Source organism: Acipenser ruthenus, chromosome 26, assembly GCF_902713425.1.
Source record: "Acipenser ruthenus chromosome 26, fAciRut3.2 maternal haplotype, whole genome shotgun sequence".
In the NCBI taxonomy this organism is placed as follows: Eukaryota; Metazoa; Chordata; class Actinopteri; order Acipenseriformes; family Acipenseridae; genus Acipenser; species Acipenser ruthenus.
The window spans coordinates 2,865,053-2,875,580 of NC_081214.1; the positions used below are offsets into that span (position 1 = coordinate 2,865,053).

Below are 10,528 nucleotides of genomic sequence, written 5' to 3' on the forward strand. Positions count from 1 at the left end.
ACGTCTCCAACATGCACTTACTAATGTGTTTCTAATCAACTGACATCAGTGGCAGTTCACCCAGAATGAAATGCAAAAGGTATGATCAGCTATAGAGGGGCAATGCCCCCTGGCCCGCCCCTACCTCCAGCATTCCTGTGTGCGGTGACCAAGCCCACGTTATATCCCAGGCAAGCCCCAGCCACCGCGCCCCAGCCAATGGTCTGCGTGTGCATCATTTTATGACAGATGACAGAACTCCAAGGCAATGGCACGCCGCCCAGCTAGCTACTGGATTGCTTGCTTTATCTTGGTCACTCGGGCTGTTTGCTGGATACTTGATTACCATGAAGATTCCCGTATAAAAATCCCTTCTGCAGGAGGCAAAGTGCAGAAGCAACTTGGCAGCGGATGAGAGCTGAGCGCCAGGGCAGCAATACCGGTTCTATCTCAGACACACTGACAGACAAACAGACAGATAGACAGACAGACAGACAGACAGACACGCAGACACAGCAGAGGCGCAGGTGAGCTAAACTAGAGGATTGTCTTGGTATGTTTTATTTCTCTGTTTTTAGATCATACAAAAATCTTTATATCCTCTGCTTCAGTGTGCATCCAGGGCACTGGGATAAGGGGGCATCATATGTTTATACAAGTGCTACTAAGTTGTGGACCATGAAAGCACAGCAAAGTTTAGGACAGTACTGTGTAGTGAAAGTATGGTAAAGCATGGCAAAGCATGGCAAACAAACATTGTAAAACACAGTAAATGCATAGTAAAAGCAAGATAAACTGGCAAATTGCTGCAAACATTTGCTGTGGCATGCTTTATGAAGAATATTGGTGGTTTGTCTATACACATGGTCTATATTATATGCAGATAATATAGACCAAGAAATTATATGATTCTTCAAATGTAATTGTTGACGACTGTAAGTCGCCCTGGATAAGGGCGTCTGCTAAGAAATAATAATAATAATAATAATAATAATAATAATAATAATAATAATAATAATAATGATGAAAAAATAAGTTGGATATGTTGATTATCTATGAAACTTGTAGCTTGTGAATATATATCAGCAGTGTGGAGTAGTGGTTAGGGCTCTGGACTCTTGACCGGAGAGTTGTGGATTCAATGCCCAGTGGGGACACTGCTGCTGTACCCTTGAGCAAGGTACTTTACCTAGATTGCTCCAGTAAAAACCCAACTGTAAAATGGGTAATTGTATGTAAAAATAATGTGATATCTTGTAGCAATTGTAAGTCGCCCTGGATAAGGGCGTCTGCTAAGAAATAAATAAATAATATATCTAGATTCAAATTTGTTGGCTTATTTTCTAAGCCTGGTCTAAACACAGTACATCAAACATATGTGCAAAGATTAAGACAGACAGGCAGAGAGACAGGCAGGGAGACACGGAGATAGGCAGGGAGACAGTGAGGCTTCTACCATTGACAGACACACCCTATTGATTTAAGCTGTCATTGCAAGACAATAGGCAACACCAGGAGGAAAAACAAACCGATATGAAATATCATTGGAAATCTCTGTGGTTACAATTTAGATTTAAAAGAAAAATGGTAACACTACTCAGCACTGTAACGTAATTGTAAATGTGTGCACATTTAAATAAACATTTTAAAGTGTCTAATTTACAGCACGTTAACAGTAACGTTTTAAGAACATTTCTGGATTTTATTGAAAAGTCAATGCATTTTTTCCACTGTCGAATCATATATAAAATATATATGAAATATATTCTGCCATATATTCTTAATATAGATTATACTTTAAACACCCCTCACTTATGAAACGTATATATTTATGTTTAAAATATATTTAAAATAAATAAAGAAATAAACAGATTAAATCTAAAGTTATGTAGATATCTCTCCAAGAGTCCATGTTGATACATAATTGCTAAATATATTTCTTTCATGCAGTAATACTTAATAATACAAAATCTATCTTGTTAAAGTCAGATTTGATTCCCCAAACCTTTTATGATCAATAAAAATTCCAGAAGAATAAACTGGGGCATTCTTATCTTTTACTGGTTTGATTCTCATGTCACTAAACATTAAGGGTCACATTCATGTTAACAGTTTAAGAGTGGAGAGAAATGAAAGATAATGTTTATGACACTAACATCTAAATCTAATTTAAGTGTCACTTAAATATACATTGAACATAACAGCAACGCCCTGAACCCATTATGCTGCACACACGATTGTCTATTAACAGGAGGGAGTGTGGAGTGAGCTCATTTTAACAGAATACTGCCAATTGCCATTTTGATGGGGCTGGGAAATGGAACTGGATTTGGGGGTTGATTTTAAAAAGGAATTGACAAACACTGTTTACTTTAGATTTCCTCTCACACCTGAAGAACAGCCCTTGGAGCTGTTGAAGGCTGGGATTTGTACATTCGCTCTAATAAACATGAAGTAAAATAAGTGTGTTCCAGCTACAATGATGCTTCAACCCTGTCCTTCTGTTTTTAGCAACGAAGCCACAGAAGAGGCCACCATGCTTCCAGCCCATTGTATGGTGTCCTGTTTGCTTATCAGCGCAGGTGGGTACTCCAGTCAGCCGTATAACATTTCAACGCCATTATCATGCAGCTGATGTGAGTGCTTTTATCAATGAGGTGCTCTGGAAAGCTCTGCAGATTGAAGTGTTCTATTTCCAGCACAAACGCTTTCTGCAGTTGTTCACTATGTTTGCTTGGGTCTGATAATGAATCTTTTCCACTAGCATGTAAAAAGCCGCTTGCATGTTGGTCTTCAGTTTAGTGAATGGCTCTTATCCGAGGGGCTGTGGTAGCACTGCAGCTACAACAGTATGTGTTACTGTGGTAGAATGGCATCACAGTGAAAACCATTGCACTATTATCGTACTGTAGCAGCAGGACTGCTTTGCGTCCGGTTCTATATATTATTTCAACATAGTTGCATTCTGCTGTATTGAGGCATTAAAGTAGCTTTTTAAAAAATAAATACCCCGATTTAGATCATTGCATTGTAGAGTGTCTGCTTTGATCTTTCCTAGTGACCCAATCAGGTTGACAAATAATAATTCTGAACTTTTTTCCCCATAGTCACCAGTACAACACCAGCGGAGTCCTCCTCCTCTGCTCCTGTCTCGTTACTTACCAGCACAACACCAGCAGTGTCCTCCTCCTCACCTCCTGTCTCGTCACTTACCAACACAACACCAGCAGAGTCCTCCTCCTCACCTCCTGTCTCGTCACTTACCAGCACAACACCAGCAGAGTCCTCCTCCTTACCTCCTGTCTCATTACTTACCAGCACAACACCAGCGGAGTCCTCCTCCTCACCTCCTGTCTCGTCACTTACCAGCACAACACCAGCAGAGTCCTCCTCCACTGCTCCTGCCTCATTACTTACCAGCACCATCTACAATGACACTGCTCACAGCACTGAAACTCCAGCGCTCCCCACCACGTCCACAAGTACAGAGCAGGCTTCCAGCACTTCCTCTCCCACCACAGTGCCCACCACCGAGGGAGAGGGGCTGTGGGCCGGGGATATTGTCGGGATCACCGTGGGAAGCGTGGCTGGGGTGGCAGTATTTGGTAAGTTATCCGTGATGCAACTACGTCATTCAGTGCAGTTCAAGAGTCAGCCTGAAATATAATTAATAACAAGGGAGTTAATATCCTGTGCACAGGGGCGTTACTGGCTGGGGAACTTATCAAGCAAGAATGCACATTGCTTGCTTGTTACGCATTTATAAATGTGTTATCTAAAGTTTTGAAGGGTTATAAAATAGGCCGGTTAGGTTAGACAATGTCATTTTAATGAAGTTTTATATTGTAAGTCATGTCATAAAGTAATGATAAGGTTTCTAATACGGGCTTCAGCAGCATGTTTATAACATCGTATTGCGGTATGCTGTTGTTATTAATAACGCTCTAATTAACATTCATAGATGCTTTATGAATTATTAATTACAAGTGTTGCCACGTCTGTGACACCATTTTCTTCTCCCAAGCTGGCAATCGATTCATACTAAAACAGAGTGCTTTCGAACACCCAGGGAAGTAAGATAAAATACAATACAGGACGTGGAGAGAATAATAACTGGCATTCAGCATGCTATAACACTGCATAATTCCATCAAGGACACCTGATACAGAAAAAAAACAAGAGCAGGGCTCCACTAGCTGAGTAATGCAGTGCCCAATGTAAACTGTGCAATAGATATCACAATCTGTGTTTACACAGTGATAATGTTTTAGTATGTGTTACAAAACAACAGAGTGCAATGCAAAACAATGCTGCTGTTCTACGCTGTCGTCTCAATGTGCTTTACAGGGGCACACAATAAAAAAAATAGCTCCATAAAAACTGCCCGAGCAATCAATACACCCTGCAGTGCTTGCCTGGATTCAGCAGCTGATCTCAAGATTAGCATTCACTGTGGATCCCCTGGTTGGTGCTGGAAGGTTCCTAACAGCTTTGAGCTTCTGGCTCTCTGTCGCCAGCCCTAAAAATAAAGGCGGCATTGTGTTCAATTAACTGTAGTGCAACATGGGTACCAGCAAGCCCTTTCTGCCAGTCCTCAATCAGCCGTAACCCTTGTATGAATTCCTGCTCAACAATGCTGGGGCAGGACCGGTGTATATTTCCGTTGAACATCAGAGTGAATGGGAGCCACTATGGGAAAAATACAAGAAAGGGGATCAGAATAAGATAGTGTTAATTCCCTGCTCAGCTGGGAAATCTGAGAAACGGACTTGTTGGCCTAGAGTATGAGGAACTGGCTTCATAAAAGATGCAGAACTTCCCTTTTCTCCAGTCTGCTGACATGGCCCTGTTGCCCTGTTCAAACACAGTGGCGGCTGTGCTGATAACCTGTGCTAAAAATGAACCCGTGAGAAATATAGCCGGGGGCGAAACTGCTGTAAATCAAGGTCGTTTTTAAAAGGTAACCAGCTTGAAATGTCATTTTAAAAGTTTGCCCTGTTTGCAGTTGTTCCATGTGTTTGTTATTTACAGCTGTCTGTACATTCCTGTGTGCTTAGGGAAGCCTTGCAGTTATATATCTTCCCTGCTTCCAGAGCAATCACCTGCAGGGTGAAACAGCAGTCGAGTATAGCAGGGTGTCCAATCACAGTCCAGGAGGGCCATTCCGCTCCAGGTTTAACAGGTAAAACGAGATCATGACCAGGGTCTGGATGGAGGGTGAATTGGTTCAGTTAAACAGGGTTGGAACAAAGACCAGGAGTGGAAGAGCTAGCTTTGGACTCCCCTGGATTATTTTATTGGACTGAATCTATAATCGTGTTTCTGACAGGCATCTGAAGTTACCAAGCATCAGCACCACTGCTAGCGAGACGTTCTGTTGAGCGGACAACCGGTTTGGCAATAAACGTTATTCATTATTTTATATTACAGCCCTAGGTTGGGAACTCACACTAGTCCTGCGGCCAGTTTTGTACATTATTTGAATGATCTGGAAGCAGGATTTACAGCAATCAGACCCCTTTAAAACCTCTGTCCTGCCTTGTAGCTTCGTGAACTTCTAACAGGAAACCTCCAGAGTTTTTAACCCCAGCTGATCCTCTGTGGAACGCAGTTTACAAGCAGAGGAAGCGACAAGTTCACAGGAAAGTTCTGCACAATCATACGTGAAAATAATGCAAATAACATAACACTGGCAGGACGTGCTCTCAGGTCCCGCCTCCCGGTAGTGTTTTAACACTGGCAGGACGTGCTCTCAGGTCCCGTCTCCCGGTAGTGTTTTAACACTGGCAGGATGTGCTCTCAGGTCCCGCCCCCCGGGTGGTGTTTTAACACTGGCAGGATGTGCTCTCAGGTCCCGCCTCCCAGTAGTGTTTTAACACTGGCAGGATGTGCTCTCAGGTCCCGCCTCCCGGTAGTGTTTTAACACTGGCAGGACGTGCTCTCAGGTCCCGCCTCCCGGTAGTGTTTTAACACTGGCAGGATGTGCTCTCAGGTCCCGCCTCCCGGTAGTGTTTTAACACTGGCAGGACGTGCTCTCAGGTCCCGCCTCCCGGTAGTGTTTTAACACTGGCAGGACGTGCTCTCAGGTCCCGCCTCCCGGTAGTGTTTTAACACTGGCAGGACGTGCTCTCAGGTCCCGCCTCCCGGTAGTGTTTTAACACTGGCAGGACATGCTCTCAGGTCCCGCCTCCCGGTAGTGTTTTAACACTGGCAGGATGTGCTCTCAGGTCCCGCCTCCCGGTAGTGTTTTAACACTGGCAGGATGTGCTCTCAGGTCCCGCCTCCCGGTAGTGTTTTAACACTGGCAGGACGTGCTCTCAGGTCCCGCCTCCCGGTAGTGTTTTAACACTGGCAGGATGTGCTCTCAGGTCCCGCCTCCCGGTAGTTTTATAAGTGAAGTTCGTCCATGGCACGGCCCTGCTTGTCTTGAACATTCCTACACTATCTGTGTCTTGGTAGGTGTCGGGATTGCTGTTGGACTAAAGTTCCTGGGGAAAGGATTCAACACAGTCCAGCCCAACAGAGGGAGCCCTCCCAGTGACATCCAGCTGGAGTGCGGGGACAAGACAGCGGAGCGGAACACAGAGGAAGTGACGGGGGAAGCGGGTCCGAGCGAAGACCCTGGAGTGGGAGACTGAAGATTCCCAGTCAGGTCCTTCTTAACAGCTAGGTTTTTTTTTTTGTTCGATATCTTCATTTGAAATCTGCTATCTTTGTTCTTCCGGTTGCTGTTGTTGTACTGGGTTTTTATGGAGCCTTGTCATCATGCAGCCGTCAAAGTGCGTGTAACCCTTAGAAAAGTCTCCCATAGTAAAAGCATAGCAAAGTGTAACTGAGCATAGTGAAAGCATGGGAAAGCACAGGCATGCATTGTGAAGAACAACAAGAGATGCAAAAATACTGTGCAAAAATACTCCAGTAAGCTTTTATAAGGGAAGGCTCTAAAAAAAACCTGGTATAACAGCAGCAAACAAATGTATAAAAATAAAATCATTCAGAAAACAGAATGTGGTCAAGTCAGAACCTTCAGTTAGCACTGGTGTAACTAATATTGGTTCCCTTGAATATTTGTTCCCATCAGCAAACATTTGTTCCCCCCCAACATGTGTGTTTGTTATTTATCCTATTTTTAAGTGCTGCATGCGTAATGCTATAAATGAGAGCACTGTAGCCAGGCTGTTATCGTGTATTATTGTAAGGGAGACGGGACCTCTCAGAGGGGACTGGGTTAGGGTTAGGGTTAGGGAGAGTGGTCTTAAAATTAAGGTTTTAGTTGAAGTGCATTGATATAGACTTATATGCAAAGAAAGATGACTTTGTTACAAAATAATAAGAGGGTACAAATATTCGGAAGGGGAACCAATATTCCCGAAAATTGTTTCTAAGGGAGAACGAATATTCATTCCTGGAGGAACAAATAGCCAGCGGGAACATATATTCATCAATCCAGTCTGTATAGAAGAGTGACTCTAGTCTTTCATGAACAGGTCATTTCACGCTCCAGTATGTGATTTTAAAAAGGATATTCAAACATGAAAAACCCACGCTGGTCCCCGGCAGCGCTAACTAGAAAAGAGGGCTACTGAATACATTCTCTGGCAAATCAGGGTTCAAATAAAATCAATAACTACCAGAACAAGGTGTTCGGTGTGTCTTGTAATAAAATGATTTTCTATGCTATATCGCATATATCTAAAATCCTATTGTTGTCTGTTTATAGTAAATATTTGCATTCTGTAATAACTAATAGAATTGAAATAAAACCATTGTTTTAAAAATGTGTCGAGCCCAGTTATTTTGACCGTAGTGGGTGGGGTTGAACGACCAGAAGAAAGGTCCGGGACAGCTGAAGTGAGGGGCAGTGACGGGGGGCTGGGGTGTGCTGTTTAAAACAGGGCTGTATCATCTCCATCTCTCAAGCCAAGCTTGTTTAGTTATGATAAGGCTCTCTGCATTTAGAGGACCCCAATCCAGCTGCCTCTAATCCTTCATGTCCCATATTAAAGCTCCCCATGGTAAAAGCACAGCCCAGTGTAATAAAGCACAGTGAAAGCATGGCACAGCATAGGTAAGCATTGTAGAGAATAGCGCGGTTTGGTAAAGCACATTAATAAACATGGCGATCCAGGGTAAACTGTGGTAGACTTTGATAAGGGATGCCCAGGTTTGCTGCAGAGGGATCATCCCTGATCATCTATCTGGTCTCTTTCATCAGGGTCAGAGCGTATCTCCGGCCCCTGTGCAACACAGTCCAGAGCTTGAGGAACCCGCAGTGCATTAACCCATCCGCTTCATTCAATATTGATCGAGGAACTTACTGCGTCTTTTCATCATTGCGTTTGTGAACATGAATCTATAATAGGACAATAAAGCCGACTATTAATCTCCAGCTGCCGTCTCTCAACGAAGGCAGCAGCGGAAGTGCATGTTATCTGTTATCTGGTAAGTAAGTGTGTTGAATGGTAAGCATGGCTTAGTCTGTAGAATCTATTTTAATGATCTGAACACCGTTTAGCTCTGTATTATTACAGCTGCTGTTTTGCCCCCTGGGGTGATTTATAGTCCTGTTTATTAACATCACTGCATCTGTACAATAAAGCACAGTGAATTAGGATCGGCGACCACTGTGGATTGTTTAGGTAAAATATAACAGTGTGTGTGTGTGTGTGTGTGCGTGTGAGTGTGTGTGTGTGTGTGTGTGTGTGTGCGTGTGCGTGTGTGCGTGCGCGTGTGCGTGTGTGTGTGTGTAGAGGGGTCTGTTTTATAATCATAGACCTGCCTGATACTGCCAGGTGTAACAATGTATTCCAGATAAGAGCAGCATGGCCTGTAAGGAAGGTGTGCTTTATTACTGCAGTGTAGCTTCAACTGGAGAGTTGAGGGGGGACACTGACCTATTTCTGCTTTCAAATCTGCCTGTGCTGGACCTTTGTACTGTACCATGCAAAGCAATAAAAAATGCCCTTGACCACAGTACAGGCACAGCAAAGTCTAACTAAGATAGGGAACGCACAGGTGAGCATTGCAGAGCCTAGAGAGGTATGGTAAAGCATGCTATAGAATACACATGCATAGTATAAACCATGGGAAAAGAACGCTTCCTCATTGTCAATACAGTGCTCCTCGTTTAGTAATTGATACAGAATGTCCTCAGAATTTCCTTTTACCAGCAGCCAGCAGCCGCTGTTTACTCTAGTCGTGTTGTGTGCAATGCAATACTGGTGTCTGACAATTTAAAACACAAAGCTTGGGTTCCTTACAGTGGATTCAAACCCAGGAGCTGCGAGGTGCATGGCAGGATGAAGACAGCCCCCTGCCTCTCCCCCTAACCCCTGCCACAAAAACATGTTTTGTGCTGGATCACTGATTGCTCACGGCATGACCTTCACTCGTAGAGGGAGGGGAAAGCTACCATTAAAATGACTACATTTGCTTGGATTCGTTCCTTCAGCTTAGGGTTCAGTTGGGTGTGAGCTGGCTTCATTGGGATTGTTTCTGAATTGCTTATTCTGCAGCTGTTTACTTATATGAGAGCGACTCACTGCTCTCTTGCTGGGAGGAATCCCACCCACGTGTGAGATCAGCCAGCTCGCAAACACAGGAGCCAATATCCAGCAGGGGAACTGTGGTGCAGCAGAGCCCTCCTGTGGATAAAGACCGGTACTGCAGTCTGCTTCAGAACAGCATCACTGGCCGTCTTAAAGGAGAGATGATGACCAAGACTATTTGGTAGGGCTGCGCTGACACTCGTAATTGCCTTTAAGAAGTATTTATCGGCAGGCGGTAAATAAATCCATTCATTAAAGTGTTGATTGCAAAAGCAGAATAGCTGTGCTTACAAATGAGTCTCAATAAAAAGCGATTAAGTTCTGCTAACAATTGCTATAACTACACTTTCAATCTTCAGTACATGTATTTTCTTACTGCGTGTACCATCAGCTGGGATGCTGAATTTAAATGTGGACAATCCAGGCCATTTGTTCTGAAGCTAAGGAAGGCAGTTGGTCCAGCAGTAACAAAAACGCACGGGTGCTGTCTACCCAACGGCCACTAGATGGCTCTCTAACCCAGGTCTTGTCGACACAGAGAGGAGACGTTGATGACTGCAAAGCCTGAGCCGTCATTCAAAGAAGTGAAACTGCTGGCATCTTCTGCACCATCAGCAGTCCCCTAGGCATTGCAACATCATCAATTAACTATGAGCCACTCAGTTCTGACACAGTGGGTTCTGAAAAGAGTGCTGCGGGAGCATTCTGCACAAAGAGAAGAGAATCGCTTTTATTATTGAACTTCAAAACAATTATAGTCAAGTTTTGTTTTATTTTTATGAACCGACCAGCTGCTCCTTCGAATGACAGGCCAGGTAAGAACGCAGTGTTTCACGTCCTTTGACGCTAGATGCATTAGGGATCAATGCAATCTCCTTTATGTAGAAACACGTGAGCCCTACGGATTGATAGCATGTAATGTTCTATCAATGCATAAATTCACATTCGTCACGGTTGATGAGTCCTGCAGTAAGGGGTAGATTGTCAAAGTTATTTGCATA

At 43.7% G+C, this 10,528-nt stretch overlaps 1 protein-coding gene across 1 annotated transcript; it reads left to right on the plus strand.

The window, feature by feature from the left end:
- The first annotated feature begins 180 nt into the window (after positions 1-180).
- LOC117429115 (uncharacterized) lies at positions 181-7,658 on the plus strand. Its single transcript, XM_059001677.1, has 4 exons — positions 181-506; positions 2,491-2,561; positions 3,087-3,584; positions 6,439-7,658. Exons 1-4 carry the CDS (start codon positions 391-393, stop codon positions 6,615-6,617), a joined length of 864 nt encoding a protein of 287 aa, XP_058857660.1. The 5' UTR covers positions 181-390; the 3' UTR covers positions 6,618-7,658.
- The last annotated feature ends 2,870 nt before the right edge of the window (positions 7,659-10,528 follow it).

Excerpts from the sequence above, each read along its gene's own strand:
- LOC117429115 (XM_059001677.1), top strand. The coding sequence starts at position 391 with ATGAGAGCTGAGCGCCAGGGCAGCAATACCGGTTCTATCTCAGACACA. Across the intron at positions 2,562-3,086 it reads CTGTTTGCTTATCAGCGCAG|TCACCAGTACAACACCAGCG; the intron begins GTGGGTACTCCA and ends TTTTCCCCATAG. Across the intron at positions 3,585-6,438 it reads GGCTGGGGTGGCAGTATTTG|GTGTCGGGATTGCTGTTGGA; the intron begins GTAAGTTATCCG and ends GTGTCTTGGTAG.